Source organism: Delphinapterus leucas, chromosome 17, assembly GCF_059928025.1.
Source record: "Delphinapterus leucas isolate spDelLeu-1000000601 "Yukka" chromosome 17, BTC_Dleu_Yukka2, whole genome shotgun sequence".
Taxonomy (NCBI): Eukaryota; Metazoa; Chordata; class Mammalia; order Artiodactyla; family Monodontidae; genus Delphinapterus; species Delphinapterus leucas.
This window is the reverse complement of record NC_143145.1, coordinates 28,991,673-29,011,275: the sequence shown is the minus strand read 5'-3', so window position 1 is coordinate 29,011,275 and position 19,603 is coordinate 28,991,673. Positions and strand designations below refer to the sequence as shown.

General features: G+C 39.5%; 1 protein-coding gene across 1 annotated transcript in view; it reads left to right on the top strand.

The window, feature by feature from the left end:
• The window catches only part of PKHD1L1 (PKHD1 like 1), a 156,210-nt gene extending 137,812 nt beyond the window's left edge, over window positions 1-18,398 (top strand). The window contains 6 exon segments of the mRNA XM_089898812.1: window positions 1,427-1,771; window positions 8,248-8,399; window positions 8,799-8,945; window positions 9,284-9,437; window positions 13,692-13,976; window positions 15,986-18,398. Coding sequence (XP_089754938.1) covers window positions 1,427-1,771; window positions 8,248-8,399; window positions 8,799-8,945; window positions 9,284-9,437; window positions 13,692-13,969 — 1,076 coding nt within the window. The 3' untranslated portion in view covers window positions 13,970-13,976; window positions 15,986-18,398.
• The last annotated feature ends 1,205 nt before the right edge of the window (window positions 18,399-19,603 follow it).

Here is a 19,603-nt window from a genome sequence, read left to right as displayed (position 1 = left end):
CTTAGCTATTATGCTACATTGCCTCTTTAGAAGCTAAGAGAGTGTGTTATTTTTACGTACAAATGATTGCACATATTTACAGCTTAATTTTCATAAATTTTAACTCTTTTTTTAAAACGGTGCTTTTGGCACAAAGTACTGTATCATTCAAGTCAAGAAAATAAAAATTATCTCAACAGGCAGAATTTAATACAAGGAACTGGTTACACAAGGCTGCAAAACAATACCACCACTGCCCTTTTAGAATGATTTTTTTCTGAAATAGCATTGCTTTTAGATAAACATTTTGCTTTGATACTTGGAATGGAAAATAATATCCCTGTATTATGAATCTATACATATCTTTTTAGATTACCCAAAATGTTTATTATTATCTATATCTCTGATTCCTTCCATTACTGTGAAGACATGAGAAAGTTAGCTTGGATAAGTGGTGTACACACCTGTAACAGTAGCTTGACAGCAGCTTCAATTTATAATACAAAAACACATTTTTCAGATTCACAGAATGTTTAAGCCAAATTGCATCTAGAACTTATACTAGAAGATATTTTTAAAAATGTAGTAATAATGAAATGGCTTCTTAATGCCATTGCTATGAACGTTTATTACATTAATAAGAAATTACCTCTTTTTTCTAAGATTCTAATTCCTTTTTCTTAGTAAGCCTCACCATGAAATGTGGCAAGAAGCTACATGTCACATTCCAGTATTACTATACAGTCAGACTTTGGGCTCAATATGTGTTTGTGGATTTATTACTTCTTGGACGCTGTTTATACTCTGCCCTGAAATCAATAATATTTATTCATTACATACATATATATGTATATATAATCTCAATCACTTTTACAAAATTCAGTGCCCTAGTAGAATTTTTGTGTTGACCGTTTTCAGGCTGAAATGTAAACTTCTTTTATTGATGTAAAAGCCTTTTGAGATGTTTTAGTATATACTTCATTTGTATTACATACTTTTGTCCTTAGTAAAAATAGAAGCACTGAATCATCATTTTTCCTTAAGAGATAGCACTGCATAAACTAGATGGCTGTTAAACTTACATTTTAAAATTACCAAATGCCTTTGGTCAAGGCTTTAAAATTCTGAAAATGTGAATAGTATTACAACATAGGCTCCTGGTTCATAATTAGATTTTATTTCTCATTTGTATGTGTCTATAGCTAATTGTTTTTTAAAATAAATTTCATGTATAATTATTAATGGTATTATTTTTAAAATTGATTTTAATTTTGCATGTCAGTTCTATAAGTGTTTTTGTTTTTAATATGCACATTTTCCTATGAAAGAATGATAATGTTGAACTTTTTCGAAATTTCCTAGATTTAAACAAATATTAAATACTGCATGGTAATTACGATAATGTAAATAAATTTAACTGTGCTATTTTGGCTTTTTTCGTTCATAGAGCAATCCCTTCCTAACCTGAATTCCACTGTCCTTGGTGAAAACTACTTTGACAGAACGTACCAGATGCTTTACCTTTTGGTTAAAGGAACTATACCTGTTGAAATCCACACCACTTCAGTCATATATGTCTCTTTCCAGTTACCTGCTGTAACAGAAGATGACTTTTACAGTTCTCATAATCTGGTTAGAAATCTTGCCTTGTTCCTAAGGATATCAAGTGACAAAATCCGTGTCAGCAAAGTAATACGAGGGGAGAGTCTGCGAAGGAAGAGATCCACGGGGCTCACAGTTGAACTGGAGATTGGAGATTCTCCCCCTCAGTTCATAACCGATGACACTACAGGTATGAAAAGTAGACATTTGAGACAGAGTAATGTAATTCAAAACCACATCCATAAATAACCCTATCAAGGCTTGGTAAACCGGGCCTCAGGAAATCCCACCAACCCCACATCCTGAACCCTATAAGGGCCTAGAGACCCTTCTCCCTGCTCTACTCCCAAACTATTTTGAATTATGAAGGAACTTCAACCTTTTTTTTTTGTTATTGTAGCAGTTAATTACTTCAACAGAAGGATTTGACCTAACATAAAAGATCCTAGAGGTGACGTAAGGAAGTGACCTTGTAGCTAAGAGATTAAGGGTGAAAAGAGCTGGTCAGTGAAAAGTGGGAGGTGAGAGGCTGGAGGCTGAGGAAGTAGTTGGTGAGTTTGGTACATTTGAAGAACAGGAACGGACCCAATATGTCTGCAGCAAAGGCATCAGGAAGGACAAGCTGCCAGACACAAGGCTGAGAAGGAGGCAGATGCTAGATTGTGGGAAACCACAAGAAGTTCTCCCCTTTGTAAGGGAAGAGAAGGACAGTGGATGTTTTCCTAAGGGACATAATAGACGATTCTGAGAGGTCGAGTGGTGGGTTAGATTTCCAGAGTAAAGTCACATATTTATACTAACAAGTGCAAATGTACCAGAATATGTTGTCTTTAATTTCTGTGATTGACCTAATCAGCCTTACCAGCCATCACCGCTTTCTCTGTCCCTCACTCCTCATACCCTATTTCCTTTTTTAAAAAATTTATTTATTTATTTATTTTTGGCCGCATTGGGTCTTCATTGCTGCGCACGGGCTTTCTCTAGTTGCGATGAGCGGGGGCTACTCTTTGTTGCAATGTGCAGGCTTCTCATTGAGGTGGCTTTTCTTGTTGCAGAGCACCGGCTTTAGGCGCATGGGCTTCAGTAGTTGTGGCATGCGGGCTCAGTAGTTGTGGCTCATGGGCTCTAGAGCACAGGCTCAGTATTTGTGGTGCACAGGCTTAGTTCCTCCACGGCATGTGGGATCTTCCCGGATCAGGGATCGAACCTGTGTCCCCTGCATTGGCAGGCAGATTCTTAACCACTGCGCCACCTGGGAAGTCCCTCATACCCTATTTTCTAGGTATCAGAGATAAAAATAAACTCAGCTATCCCATCAGAGGAAATTTTGTTGGCTTAAATTATGATTTCCTTAAGGTGACTCAGTTTGGTTGGGCATTTGGGTAAATGTTCAACCCTTCAGATTTTCTTCCTCTCCATCTGTTCAAGTTGGTATCTGAATACCAAGGGGCTTTCCTGACCTCAGGCTCTCTTGTTGCCCTCTTGTTTTCATAGTCTTTGCGACAGCATGGGTGGTCTTCTCTGCTCTGTATCAGCCTCTCTTGTGGTGCAACTGAACTTTTCTGGCCTCTTGACATGGAATCACATCCCCAGCTGCTAATTCCCAACTGTACCATTGTTTCTAGTTGTCAAGCACAAGTACTCTCACCTAGGCATACCCCTCTCCAAGAAGATGAGATCTGGGTCTCTGTCAGAGGAATATTACCATCCAGCTAATGAAGCTTAAGATAAAAGACCCTTTACTTGTACAAGTTCTGGGAGGGGCTTTAACTTTCAAGGCCCTGGGAGAAGGGTCCACTTAATAATGTGGTCAAATAATTGACTGTTACTATAAAAGTTGCACAAATAAGACTGGTTCATAAAGAGAGCCTCCACGCTGTATAAATTTCAGACTCAGAAAATCCTGATCTACCCTATTCCTGTCCAGCATCTTTTTCATTAAACTCCCAGGCTCTCTTATGTGTAAACTTAGGTACTGGGTGAAGTTCTCATCTTCTGCCACTGGGGGTCATCACTCATTTCTCCAGGAGGTTTGCTTCTGAGCTTGAACCCCATGCATCTGCCACATTGCTGTTCTGGAATTCTACCAGTTAGGCAGGCAGCAGGTTCTTCCCTTGTGGGGATAAGCCTGTGAAAAGTCTTGCGTGAATGGAATGAGGTGCTCATCAACTCTCTTTGTTGAAGGAAACAGGAAGCATAGGCTTGTGCTGCAACCAGATCTTACAGTGATGTTCTCTGCCCAGTCACAGGTTACTTTCCTTCATCAAACTTGTATTTCCTTGTAGCTACAGAATCAGGGCTTTGGGCTCAACATAGTCTGTTAATTTAGTCTAGGAGTTGTAGCAGGTCCATGCCACATATATAGATTGCTCAATGACCCTTAGAAATCCCTGGTAAACTCTTATTCAACATAGTTTTGGAAGTTATAGCCACAGCAATCAGAGAAGAAAAAGAAATAAAAGGAATACAAATCAGAAAAGAAGAAGTAAAGCTGTCACTGTTTGCAGATGACATGATACTATACATAGAGAATCCTAAAGATGCTACCAGAAAAATACTAGAGCTAATCAATGAATTTGGTAAAGTAGCAGGATACAAAATTAATGCACAGAAATCTCTGGCATTCTTATACACTAGTGATGAAAAATCTGAAAGTGAAATTAAGAAAACACTCCCATTTACAACTGCAACAAAAAGAATAAAATATCTAGGAATAAACCTACCTAAGGAGACAAAAGAACTGTATGCAGAAAATTATAAGACACTGATGAAAGAAATTAAAGATGATATAAATAGATGGAGAGATATACCATGTTCTTGGATTGGAAGAATCAACATTGTGAAAATGACTCTACTACCCAAAGCAATCTACAGATTCAATGCAATCCCTATCAAACTACCACTGGCATTTTTCACAGAACTAGAACAAAAAATTTCACAATTTGTATGGAAACACAAAAGACCCTGAATAGCCAAAGCAATCTTTTTTTTTTTTTTTTTTTGCGGTACACGGGCCTCTTACTGTTGTGGCCTCTCCCGTTGCGGAGCACAGGCTCCAGACGCGCAGGCTTAGTGGCCATAGCTCACGGGCCCAGCCGCTCCGCGGCATGTGGGATCTTCCTGGACCGGGCCATGAACCCGTGTCCCCTGCATCGGCAGGTGGACTCTCAACCACTGCGCCACCAGGGAAGCCCCCAAAGCAATCTTGAGAACGAAAAATGGAGCTGGAGGAGTCAGGCTCCCTGACTTCAGACTATACTACAAAGCTACAGTAATCAAGACAGTATGGTACTGGCACAAAAACAGAAATATAGATCAATGGAACAAGATAGAAAGCCCAGAGATAAACCCATGCACATATGGTCACCTTATCTTTGATAAAGGAGGCAGGAATGTACAGTGGAGAAAGGACAGCCTCTTCAATAAGTGGTGCTGGGAAAACTGTACAGGTACATGTAAAAGTATGAAATTAGAACACTCCCTAACACCATACACAAAAATAAACTCAAAATGGATTAAAGACCTGAATGTAAGGCCAGACACTATCAAACTCTTAGAGGAAAACATAGGCAGAACACTCTATGACATAAATCACAGCAAGATCCTTTTTGACCCACCTCCTAGACAAATGGAAATAAAAACAAAAGTAAACAAATGGGACCTAATGAAACTTAAAAGCTTTTGCACAGCAAAGGAAACTATAAACAAGACCAAAAGACAACCCTCAGAATGAGAGAAAATATTTGCAAATGAAGGAACTGACAAAAGATTTATCTCCAAAATTTGCAAGCTGCTCATGCAGCTCAATAACAAAAAAACAAACAACCCAATCCAAAAATGGGCAGAAGACCTAAATAGACATTTATCCAAAGAAGATATACAGATTGCCAACAAACACATGAAAGAATGCTCAACATCATTGATCATTAGAGAAATGCAAATCAAAACTACAATGAGATATCATCTCACACCAGTCAGAATGGCCATCATCAAAAAATCTAGAAACAATAAATGCTGGAGAGGGTGTGGAGAAAAGGGAACACTCTTGCACTGTTGGTGAGAATGTAAATTGATACAGCCACTATGGAGAACAGTATGAAGGTTCCTTAAAAACCTACAAATAGAACTACCATATGACCCAGCAATCCCACTACTGGGCATATACCCTGAGAAAACCATAATTCAAAGAGTCATGTACCAAAATGTTCATTGCAGCTCTATTTACAATAGCCCGGAGATGGAAACAACCTAAGTGTCCATCATCGGATGAATGGATAAAGAAGATGTGGCACATATATACAATGGAATATTACTCAGCCATAAAAAGAAGCGAAACTGAGTTATTTGTAGTGAGGTGGATGGACCTAGAATCTGTCATACAGAGTGAAGTTAAGTGAAAGAGAAAAACAAATAACGTATGCTAACACATATATATGGAATCTAAGAAAAAAAAAAGGTCATGAAGAACCTAGGGGTAAGATGGGAATAAAGACACAGACCTACTAGAGCATGGACTTGAGGATATGGGGAGGGGGAAGGGTAAGCTGTGACAAAGTGAGAGAGTGGCATGGACATATATACACTACCAAAGGTAAAATAGATAGCTAGTGGGAAGTAGCCACATAGCACAGGGAGATCAGCTAGGTGGTTTGTGACCACCTAGACGCTGGGATAGGGAGGGTGGGAGGGAGGGAGACGCAAGAGGGAAGAGATATGGGAACATATGTATATGTATCACTGATTCACTGTGTTATAAAGCAGAAACTAACACACCATTGTAAAGCAATTATACTCCAATAAAGACGTTAAAAAAATAAAAAATCCCTGGTAAGCCCTTACATGTATTGGAGTCCAGTATTTACCACACTAGCCACTCAGATGTCCAAAGAAACTGTGATTTATTTCCTCTGTGTGATCTAAACTGCTTCACACACAACTTCTCCCACTCTCTACTCCCTTAAAGCAGTTTTATCTTGTTAGATTTGTCCAGATATAGGCATAATACAGTCTAAGAACATGGAAATAGGGGCAGGAGGAAGGACAGATCAATGACCTATTTCCCAGACTTAGATTGAGGTAGGGTTTGAGGTCTTGAGGAAAGCCCTACAACCTGGCAAGGAGTGACATCACAGCAAAATATTGGGAAGTGGCAAGAAAGATGTGCATGTATTCATAGTAATACTCCTAACTCCCCATAGCCTTCACATAGTGTCAGGCGATCCAGAAGTTCCCAGATGTCCTAGAAAGCAGTTACTTAAGTACTGAGGGGACCTCTGGATAAAGAGTCATGTCAGGAATAAGAGCTCTTCAAGTTAAGGTCTTTGGTTTCTAGAAGGCAGTCGGCAGAAATGGATGCCTTCACACATCAAATGGTCAGAGAGAACCTGTTAACAGTGCAGACTGGTCAGACTGGCCACCCTGCACCGAAAACCAGTGAGGAGAGGTGGTAGTAGTAGTGTATGGACGTGAAGCTCCTTTGTACTGCTGCCACGTGAGCCCTCCTACCTGGGAAGCCATCTTGTAGGAGAGTGTGTGGAGGGAGTGGCGGGGGGAGCCCGCTAGACTGCCATTTACCCCAAAGAGTCTGAATCAACCAAAGAGACCTTTCCAAGGGACAGGGACTGAAATTCCCCAAGGGTGTGATTTTCACAGTGTCGCGTGAGACCTGCTGCCCAAGAGTGTTGCCTCCTTCTTCCCGAGCACACTAAGCTTCAGGGCTTAGCCTTCATGGAAGAAACTCAACGATTGAAGTCCGTAAGGCATGACTCTGGATGTGGAAGGTGCTAGAATCATAGAAACAGTACACCAAAACATCCTGGCTGCGGTTTCTTAAATGATCACTCTGACTACAGTGTATGGAACGGAGTGCAAGAGGGAGAGAATGGATACAAGAAAGCCAGTTTAAAAGCTGTTTTAGTATCTCTGCTGCTGCTGGGTTAACTAGGATTTGCGCAGTGGAGGCAGATTTAGAAATTGAGAACTGATTAAATGGTGTGCGAGAGAGGTGAAGTAGAAGAAGGGTTCAAGCAAGAGTTCCAGGCTTCTGACAAAAGGAGTACAGCGTGTAGAGGTGTCCCTTCATAACATAAGGAGCGTTAGGGGGGCAGTAGGTTTAAGGGGAACTGCCAAGCTAGAAAAAGGGAACAGAAACTACCTACCATGTTAGAATTAACCTTGAAAATTGTCAATGTCCAGAGCAAATAACAATTTTTTGTTAGTAATTTAATGCTAACGTTAGCAATTGATTAATTCATACTATAAATTCGATGATGTTAATTATCCTTCCATTCCACAATTAACATTCTATTTTTAAAATGTGATATGCGATGATAGACATACATGATAGTACTTCACTTCTAAACAAAAGATGACATAGGAAAGTAGTTTTCTCAGCATGCTCTCACTCATTTTTCTTGAATTTATTTTATCTACCTTTGTTTTTTCTTTAATTCCAGCTTAAGAAACATATTCTACTGAGTTTTTTATTTTCCTGACCTCCTTAGTATGACTTAGTCATGTTTAGCTCATGTACAGTTAGAGAGCTGTAAAATTCTATAATTTGGATGGAGCAAGCAGCACAAACAAAAACGAAAGTGAGATATTCTCACATGTTCTCACTCTTCCATATTCTTATAATCCACATGTCATAACACTGTTTCCTCATAGGTCAGATGCAGTTATCTGAACTCCAAGAAACGGCTGGTTCTCTTGGACAAGCTGTAATTTTAGGAAAAACCAGTAGTATCCTTGGATTTAATATCTCTTCCATATCTATTACCAGTCCTATCCCCAGCCCAAGTGATTCTGGCTGGATTAAGGTAAGAAAATGTGACTAGAAAAATGCATTTTAGCTATTTAAAACGTTGCTTATTTCTCATTTTAACTATTTTTCTATTTCAATACAATAATTTAGAGGGCATGTCTTTCTAATTTATTGCTGATTATTTTCTTACAGTATTACTAAAATGATAAAGTAGTTGAAAAAGGAGCATATCTTCTAAAAATTATGTATTGGTATGAAATGTGCTTTGCTTTGACTATTTACAACAATGCTTCATAAATTTGCTCTGGAGGAAATATTATAATAATATTGACTTAATGTATTAAACATACTTTTAAATAAACAGTGATATAACATTTAGCCTGGCTAAGATGAGTTTGCTACTGAATGTAGTTTATCATGTGAAAACCACTTCATCACTCATGACCATTTACAGGTGACTGCCCAACCGGTTGAAAGGTTTGCATTTCCTGTTCATCATGTGGCCTTTTTGTCCTCACTGTCAGTGATCACTCAGCCGGTGGCAACACAGCTGGGACAGCCGTTTTCTCAGCAACCTTCCGTAAAGGCAGTAGATTCTGATGTAAGTTATAACTCAAAGATTTATTTAAGTGGAAGAATTAAGCTATAAATTCTGGAGGGTGAACCGACTTCACTAATCCTGGTAGACTGGCAACCTAAGGATTGCACTGCCTCTTCAAAGTTGGACTAATATCTATGACTATCACCTTTTACTGTTTTAAAAATGTTTCTTTTCAGTGAATTTGCTCCACTGCCCAAACTCTTTGTGTAGGAAAAGGAGCTTCTATAGATTTAAAATTTGAAATGAGGCATTAAAAAAAATAAAGTTCCAAATATCTTTCTTAAAAAAAGCTTGGGAACAGGACAATTGTTATAATTCTCTACTATTTTTTTCTTTAGGGTAATTGTGTATCAGTTGGGATTACTTCACTGACTTTGAAGGCCATACTAAAGGACTCCAGTAATAACCAAATCAGTGGTCTTAGTGGAAACACAACAATTCCATTTAGCAGCTGTTGGGCCAACTACACAGATCTTACTCTTCTTAGAACAGGTGAGTGTACTATTTTGGATCCTCACATATATACCCAACTTTGGGACAATTATAATTTGCTTTTAATGAACAAAGCAGTCTATACTACACTGGTCAATAAATTATAGAAATCAGAATGTCTGGCTTACAAAAATACATTTAATATGCAAAACAGAGTGAAAAAAAAAATAAGCAATTAAGGGAATTAAAACAGGTAACTTGGGCTTCCCTGGTGGTGCAATGGTTAAGAATCCGCCTGCCAATGCAGGGGACACGGGTTCGAGCCCTGGTCCGGGAAGATCCCACATGCCGCGGAGCAGCTAAGCCTGTGTGCCACAGCTACTGAGCCTGTGCTCTAGAGCCCGCGAGCCACAACTACTGAGCCTGCGTGCCACAACTGCTGAAGCCTGCGTGCCTAGAGCCCGTGCTCTGCAACAAGAGAAGCCACCGCAGTGAGAAGCCCGCACACCACAACGAAGAGTAGCCCCTGCTCACTGCAACTAGAGAAAGCCCGTGCGCAGCAACAAAGACCCACCACGGCCAAAGATAAATAAATAAAATAAAATAAACAGGTAACTTGAGGATGTACATCAAAATTATATCATGATTCGTATTTTCTTCTTTATCCATGTGTGTACTTTTCTAAATTTTCTCACTATGTATGTATTACATTTATAATAAGAAAACTTAATATATAGATTTTTCAAATTCAAGAAAAGAAAGGATAATATAGTGTCATATAATTTTAATGGCCCATGCAGGAGTTCAGAGTTGGGCTGGAAGGTGGGTCCTAGTCTTTCTGAAAGCCAATGCAAAGGAGAAAACATGAGCATTACCATGATTCACAGTCCTCTGCAGATAGACCAGTTGCTGTGGAGAATCACAACTTGCTCTGAGGTCAGAACAGATGTCTCCTATGAGTTCTCATGAAGTATACTCATGATATTGCCAACACGTAAATACATGATATCTTCAGCAGTAAATACGGTCATGACTTCCACAGTGAGGTTTCTTATATTATCTTCGTGTGGATTGATGGCATAACTCCAACTGGTAAAAGCCTTTCTACCAAGGCAAAAATATGTCCACAAAACAGGTCTCTACTGATGATAGATTATTCAGTATCGAAAAGAATGAAATACACCGTGAGAGAAAACAGCCTTAAGATGATGCTTACCCATGGAAGGCAGAAAAAGCAGGTCATCAAGGACAACACAGAGCCACTGGATCAACCTCCTCTGAAGTTCAAACAGTCCCCAGATTTAACAGATTTGACCTCATCATTAAATAGCTACAAACTGAAAAAAAAAGAAAAGAATGAAATAGACTCCTTGTACTGGAGACAGGCCTCCGTTAATCTGTTTACCTCAACCTTTATAGGCCCTAACTCCTGCAAAAGTTTTATGGTGATCCTCACTCTTCTAACCACTGTTATTTCAAACACACACACACACTACAGGTCAGAATAAAAGCCAAAGTAAAGAGTAAGAGAAGTTAAAGAATATCTAACAGTAATCTGGGTTTTTTTTTCCATAAGAACTAAATATCAAAAGCTAAAATCATTCCAAAAGAATTTTTTCCTTATTTGTTGTTTCCTCGTGCTTTGATGATGCCCTACACCAGAAAAGTTTGATCTGCCTACTGGGCAACAATATCTCAACCTAGAGTTTGATGGGAATCCAGTGGCAATGATTTCAACATTGTGCTCTGGGACAAGTACCTGGAGTGTCCAGTAAGCCTGGTGACTAAGGACAGAGCCTAATTCGTTAACAGTCAGCCTAAATGGAGGTAGGACTGGGAGCCTTTTATGGGAAATGAGGAACTTGACAAGAACCTTGCCTGAGAGAAGGTTACCCACCTCCCCAGGAAGGTGGACTCAAGAGGTGCGCAGTGACAAAGACCCAACCTGAGGATCAAGGTTTCCAAACTACCACTTCCAAAGGCAATGTTCCAAAGTAACGAGGGTCGCTGGAGTGCTGAAGCAGTAATGTAGGTTTTGACGTTTTTATGATAACAAAATAGTGCTCTCCTTTTATCCAGTATATTTTCTTTAAGAGTTCAAAGCTTCCCTTGGAGTGTCTATCTTACTTGCTATGGAGAACAATCATTGTTTCTAATTCCCTTCCTTCCTTCCTGCCTTCCTTCCTGCCTGCCTTCCTTATTTCTTGCTTTCTGTCTTGCTTTTTTTCTGTCAAGTGTAGGGTTTCAGTTCTCTGGTTGTGTATAGTAAGGAAGGTCAAATATAGTCATCTCTTTATCATTTTTAAATCAGTTAGCCGGTTTTTAGATTAACTGTAAAACTGCAGTAACAATAAAGCAAATGAATAAAGCGTCTTGTAACACTTTCCAGTAGGTATCCCACTTAATTGCTGCGCTGTGGGAAATCCCCTTGCAGATTAGGCGAGCCTGACCGCGTGGCACCACACCCTCTTCTACTTATAGCTCCGTACAGAGCAAGGCAGGGGCCACTGGGTAGAGAAGGCATGGGTCTCACACAGAAAATAAAAATGTGAGAATTAGGTAAGAAAAAAGTGCAAGAAGAAAATAAACAGCTGAGACTGCATCTTTTGAACAATCTGGATTCAAATAATATTACTAAAGGATAATAACATTGGGGACACGTTTATTTAGCAACCTATGTGATACACAGCGCTTGTTTCAGTTTCTAATGCTACTTAACAAACCAGCCCTAAATCTGATGGCTCAAAACAACAACGATTTCATTTACTCACAATAACGAGGGTCAGGAATTTGGGATGGTTCACCTCTGTTTGATGATGTCTGGGCCTTCAGCTGGGATGGCTTGATTGGAGTAGTGTCACTGAGGTTTTGATCTTGGATTTTGGCTGAGTTCTTCACTTCTCCTCTATGCAGTGGCCTCTCCACTAGCCTACCTTGGCATTCCTCACAATACTGCAGGAGAAAAAAACATAAAAGCAAAGCAAAAATATCTAAATTCTTCACATATCAAAATCTTTAAGAAAATGTATACCTGCCACAAAAATTCAGTTTTTTCAAACTGAAAAGAAGAAAGACTTAAAAACACCATTGTCATGAATTGTAACAGTGGCAGAATATTCTACAGAACAATGTCTATCCACCTTGAAAGTTATAGAATGCATTCCTATAGAAAGCACAATGTGGTCAATACATTCTCTCCTGAAAAAGAAAAGACGAGTGAAAACAGAAATTATTTTTTTTTAAGATAATAGAAAAAAACAGAAGAATGAAAACTTTGGAATTATGCCAAGTATTGCACCTTCTGCTCTGTATGGTAACTACTTTTTTTTTTTTTTTTTAGTTTGGCAGTTCACTTTATTTTTATTTTATTTTTTTTACATCTTTATTGGAGTATAATTGCTTTACAATGTTGTGTTAGTTTCTGCTGTATAACAAACTGAATCAGCTACATGTATATATATATTCCCTCCCTCCCTATCCCACCCCTCTATGTGGTCACAAAGCACGGAGCTGATCTCCCTGTGCTATGCGCCTGCTTCCCACTAGCTATCTATTTTACAGTAACCACTATTAATGATAGCAGTAGTCCAAGAAGAAATTACGTCATGGAAAAATATATTGGTTAACTGATATTCAAAACTATGGGAAGATTTAACATATGGATTAAGAAATATTTAGATGAGTGTTTCACACTCTAAATATATCTAGCATGTGTTTCCTCAAGCTTGTCTACCTTGGGTAAAAGGAAAGGGATCACTATCTTGCAACACGAAAATAGCATCTGACTTAAAGCAAATGTGGAAAACAGTTAAAAATTGTTGAGTCTAAGTCGAGGGCATATGGGTGTTTGTGGTACCATGCTTTCAACTCTTACGTTTGAAGTTTTTCAAAATAAAAAGTTCAGTGTCCATCCCCACCTATCCCAACTGAGGCTGCAGCTTCTTCACTCCTCAGTCAAGTGTATGGGGATCAGACAGAGGTTCAGCACCCTCACCTCCCTTCCCTACTGTCCTTCATTTCAAACAGCCTCTGGGCACTAGGAAAGAACCCCTAAGAAGTAGGTACTGATGCTGCAGAAAGAAAATCTACCCAGAGTCCTCCTGCCCATAGTTGTTGGGCAGATGGAACTCTTCTGACTCTGAGACCCTCTCTACACTTGTTTATACTTTAATTTATTTGACTTAATTTCCAAAAATACTTCGTTAAGGGTTACACAGTATTTGTAAGTCAATGAAAACCCAACTGGAATTGTACGAAAACAAACAAATAATAAAAGGAAGTCAGACACTGTGATGATTTTTTTTTTTGCCCTAGGAAAAAATTTTAAGATTGAATTTATCCTGGATGACGTCGTTCAGGTGGAGTCCAGGACTTTCAGCCTAGCCGCGCAGTCTGTCTCTAGCAGTGGCAGTAGCGGCAGCGGCGGTGGCAGTAGCGGCAGCGGCGGTGGCAGTAGCGGCAGTAGCAGCAGCAACAGCAAAGTGTCTACTGTGGGCACAGCTGCCCAGATAGTGACTACAGTAGTTAGCTGTCTGGTGGGAAGAGTGTTGCTCTTGGAAATATTTACGACTGCAGTTTTGATTTTGAACTGAATTCTCGGTAAGCACAGTTCACTTTTTCTATGTTTGTCCCCACATACTGAGGTACCAGAAAATGTTTACTAAATAAAGACTGAGTGCAGCATAGCACCACAGACAGAAAGACAGATCTCAGCCATTGAGAAAGTTAGAGCTTCAATGGTAGAGACAAGACCACCCTATGGAAATGCTATTCACACTGTAGGATGGCGTTTAAGAGTGTGGGGAATGAGAAATGCAGGTTACATCCGGACTCTTTCAGTTGCAAAGGGCAGAAGCTCAGCTCCAATTGGTTTAGGCAATGAAGTGAACTCACTTAATTGAGAAGTCCAGAAGTAGTCTGATTTCTGCCACAGTGAGAACCAAGGGCTCAAATGACATCATCTAGAACCTGTGTCTCTCCGTCTCTCAGCTCCATTCTTCTTGGTGGCAGATTCACTCCCAGGCAGACTCTTCATCAGGCGCCCCAACCCTCATGGTACAGGTACCACCAGCATCTTCATGTTTATAGTCTACTGGCCCAACAGCTAATCCAGAAAGAGCAAACCTCTTTCCCAGCACTTCCAGCAGAAGTCCCAAAGCTATGTGATTGACCTGGCTTGGGCCACATAACCATTCCTGAACCATTTGCTGTGGCCACGAGTTGCCGTGAATTTGAGATGGGGTAATAATTTAGAAGAATACTGAAGTATTTCAGTAGTAGAAGCCAAGACTAGATTTTAAATTTAAAAATAAAGAAGGTCAGGATGAAAGGAAACAATAAGCCTGGTTCTGGGAGTAGCAGAACAACTGGAGGCTGGGGCTTCAGGAAGAAATAATCCGTCCTTCCCTCCTCATGGTAGAAACTAATTAGAAACCAGCTGTCAAGGGAGAAGGACAGTTTGAAGAGACCCAGCCCTGGCCTCTTAAAGCTAATATAGCAGGGTGGGTTTGGAGCTGAGGGACAAAAGGTAAAGACCAACACACAGTTATTGTATTTCAATGCCTGTTTTCCTGTCTCCGGAATTCTAATAAAAGTAAAACTTGTTGTCTGTTTTATAATAGCATGATAGGTATTGCTTAAGTTCATTTGTTTCTTCCCAGAAGCATTAAAATATAAGGTATAAGTACTCCTTATTAGATATTTGTTCATTTTGTGTTTCCTCATTAAATGCATTTTTTTCCTAATTATCTTCACTGACTTTCTTCCTACTCGTACTTGACAACTTTGGGATTTTACAAAATTCAGAAAATTCTATTTTCAAGTCATTAGTAAATGATATTCTTCTTGGTGTTTTTTAGGACATTTTTTCCAGATAAAAAGTTAATCAACAGCTTCCCCTTTGCTACTAAATAATCTATCATTCTTCAGTTAAGACATAAGAAGACTTAAACACTATTGTCTTAGTCCTTTCAGGCTGCTATAACAAAATACCAAAGACTGAGTGGCTTAAAAACAACAGAAATTTATTTCTCACAGTTCTGGAGGCTGAAGTCTGAGGTCAGGGTGCCAGCATGGTCAAATGAGGCCCCTCTTCTGGGTTGCAGACTTGTCACTGTATCTTTACATGGTGTAAGGTGGGGGTTCTGTGGGGTTGCTTATAAAAATACTAATCCCATTCATGAGGGCTCCACCCTCAAGACCTAAGCACCTGTCAAAGGCTCTACCTCCTAATACCATCACATTGGACATTAGGCTTTAAAACATGAATTTGGGGGTGGGGCATGTTCAAATCATAGCCCATTGATGAAATGAAATTATGGGTTTTTTATAACTTTGCATTCTGAATTAACAGTATTTTACTTTTAAGAGAGTTATGAAATTATACTAAATAAAATGACAAAACTTGAATGTGAAAAATACAATATATAAGCACCACTATTCTCTCTCCATGGTTCCACACAAAAGCACATTAAATTGATAAACTCTGAAATACTAAGTTTTGCCTTATTAACTATACCATGAAATATTAGAAAAAGTTAAAATTAATAAAACATTTTAAAATCACACTATATTTTCTTAAAAATATTTGTATTGTTTTCACTTTTCAGGAAGCAACTGAAGTGCTATTCTGAAGAACAGGTTGAAAACACAAACACAAGAACTGCTTATTTAAGAGGTATTTTGTTGCACAATAAAAAGTCTGTAGCATTTTCAAGAAAATATACTAAAAATATTTTTGTAATATATAAAATGTATTACTTAGTTTTAATCACAAAAATCAAATTTCTTCAAAATACAAATTTCTTTTGATTCCTTATGTTTGTATGTGCTTATTTCATCAAAAAAAAAACCTTTTAGAAATTTTTGATTTGTAAGCAGATATACCACCTCCAAGTTGCTGTACCAACAAATCATGAAATACTTTAAATAGTTGAAAGATCTTTCTAGTTTTGACCTAACTGCTTTAGATCAGATTGGAAGCATTCTGAATTTCTGTATGTACCGGGGGATCTGCTTTTCTCTATCCATTCATAAGACTCTAATTTTCATAGATCTAAGCCATTTTCATTTCTAAGGATTTTGGAGAGATGAGATTGTTTTAGACAATCTCATTTCAGATTGTCTAAATTGCTGTTTTTCAGATCCACAGGAATCCCAGGAATTCTAGATTATCCTAGATTTCTGGGCCTGCCAACACTGGCCAGTCGTCTAAGAAGAGTTTCATTGGTGTCCCTTGTTTGAACAAGTCCAGACTCCTCTGCTTACCCCTCCTTTCCACTCAAAACTGTCACTACTAAGAGTGTGACCTCCTGCAACCCAAGGCTACACCAGAAGAGATACTTATTTTCAAGAGGATAAAATTAGGGAATGTAAAAAGAAAGCCACAAATTAATGTAGCTAAACTAACCAAAAGCTCTCATGCTATAAAAATTGAAAAGAAAAGTTGAAAAAGAAAAATTGAAATAGAAAAGTCTAAAGGAAATGCTATATTTAGAGGAATAACCCCAGTCAAGGCTTTGTGGCCATGTCCTGAGCAAGTAGAGTTGGTATTCACAAAAGTTACCTTCCAGCAAGTGACACTCAGGAAGCATTTGGAACAGCTGAGAGAATTCAGCGAAACCCAGAGCTTTTTCTACTGTGTACCATTTCCTAGAATGCTCGCCCCAGGTCATTGTTAACCTTGCTTAACAAAAAATTATTAACATTTACCATGTAGTAAATCCAAATATCTTTGTAAATATTTGGCATTTTGTTCAGTCAAACAAACATCTATTTAACATTTGCTAGATACCAGGCATTCTAGTGAGACTGCAAGGAATAAGATGCTGTCTTCACCTTCCAAGGATCTACAAGGTAGTTGAGGAAATAGTGGTGGAAAAGGTGATACACAAAACACAGAGATACAGTATCATATGTGACAGAAAGAGACATAGGGTGCTGTAGGGGCACAGAGGAGGGGCACTTGGCTGGGGGTAGGAGCATCCTGTGAGGATGGAGATGGATGAGGGACAGATTGCAGAATATGATGCCTGAGATGAGTGGTAAGGAATAAAGCATGAGATTAGCCAAGGAAGAGTGTCCTGACAGAAGCTGTGGGGGTAAGAACAAAGGCTGAAATACCATTAGATAGTGAGTTCCTTGAAGGCAGTAAGGCTCTTCCTTAGTAAGCATTTCTCTTGCCCTCTTACGAAATGTCTGGCACTAGTAGATGCAGACTCACTGTTTAGTGGATGAATGAAGCATGGAGCACGGGGAAATCAAGAAGCCGTCTCATGTTACTGGAGCACCAGTACACTCCCTTCAGTAGGAACAGCTTTCATGTCCAGAGAGCACGAATTAGACCACACCACTGGTTAATTGAGGACTCTCATACTTCCCTCCGTTCCAACCTCAGAGGTATGAGAAAGCTCTACCACTCAAATGGGGAGGAGGACAGAGAGACCCAACAAGAAAGACTTAAAAATCAAGTTTTCTAATGCAAATTCAGTTTACTCTCCATTTCAGGACATTTCCTTTCACTGAGAAAACTGAATTCCAAGAACTACAATTGTAGCATCTATGGAACAAATTCCTACATTCGGTTTCTGGGAGATGCAAAAATATTCTTCACATCTGAACACTGTGAAAGCCACAAAATTGGCCACTATCTGTAGTCCTTCCTTACCTCAAGTTTTAATCCAGTCCACTGGAAACTTTTTGTCAAAAATTTTCCATTGGGGCTTCCCTGGTGGCGCAGTGGTTGAGAGTCCGCCTGCCGATGCAGGGGACGCGGGTTCGTGCCCCGGTCCGGGAAGGAAGATTCCACATGCCGCGGAGCGGCTGGGCCCGTGAGCCATGGCCGCTGAGCCTGCGCGTCTGGAGCCTGTGCTCCGCAACGGGAGAGGCCACAACAGTGAGAGGCCCGCGTACCGAAAAAAAAAAAAAAAAATTTCCATAGATTTTTAATAAAGAACTTTTCAAACGTAACAGAGCAAGGGCTTGTGGGCCTGCAGCACAAAAAGCCAAACTCTGACAGGGGATGTTTGCTGCAAAGTAAGGATTTATTTGCAGGGTGCCAAGCAAAGAGAAAGGGCAGCTCAGAAGACTCCCAAACTCCCTGATGGCTTTTAAGCAAGTGTTAGGGGAGAGGGTCTTAGGATGCCTGATCAGCTCCGGGACATTCTGGCTCATTGGTTGGTGGGGAGGTGATGTTTCCGGAATCTCGTTGGTTGGTGGCTCCAGTCAGTCTGGGGTGTATGTGCTTGTAGTCAGCACGGAGTCACCATCCTCCACTGGGTGGGGGGTGGGGGTCTTAGTTTTTACTGAACAACTCATAGATATGCATCTGATTGTTGTTTATATTCCTTCAGCAGGAACTAGGAGTCGAGTCTTGTGACTCTGTTCTAATCATCAACTGCTCCAGTCTGCTCTTTGGAACTTAGCAAAGGCCTAGAAGCCTAAAGCCTTTTTTCTGCAAATAAGAAATGGGGGACAGGGAGGGACTTTTGTACCTGGGAAGGCCCCACAGGGTCCTGCTTGGTTTCAGTCCCCCTTTTTCTTTGATACTCCTCCATCCTGAGGGGAACAGGGATGGGACAAGAAAGGGAATAAGGTTTTAGATAGATTAACCATAAACTTCGCAGGGGAGCTCGCTTTTAAGGGGACTGGGTTTCACTAATACAAGTCATTTGAGAATAAAAGGAATTTCTAAATTTTTGCTTCTTGGCCACAGACTTTGTTAAAAAGTTCCTGATTTAACTTCTTTAGGTTTCTGCCTGTCTGCTTTTAAAATTTTTCTAAAGTTATTATAGTACATACCCATAATTATTTATGCCAGATAAATTACAATTTTAACTACTAGTTTTTTTTTTTTTACAGCTTTATTGGAGTATAATTGCTTTACAATGGTGTGTTAGTTTCTGCTTTATAACAAAGTGAATCAGTGATACATATACATATGTTCCCATATCTCTTCCCTCTTGCGTCTCCCTCCCTCCCACCCTCCCTATCCCACCCCTCCAGGCGGTCACAAAGCACCAAGCTGATCTCCCTGTGCTATGCGGCTGCTTCCCACTAGCTATCTATTTTACGTTTGGTATTAACTACTAGTTTTTAAAATGCCTAATTGTTAAAAATCCGTGGGCAATATGGCTTCACATAGCCTTCATTCACAAGCTGGCCACTTTTTTTTTTTTTTTAATAATGTTTCTGTGAACAATCCTGCCTTAGAAATTTGTGTTTAAATT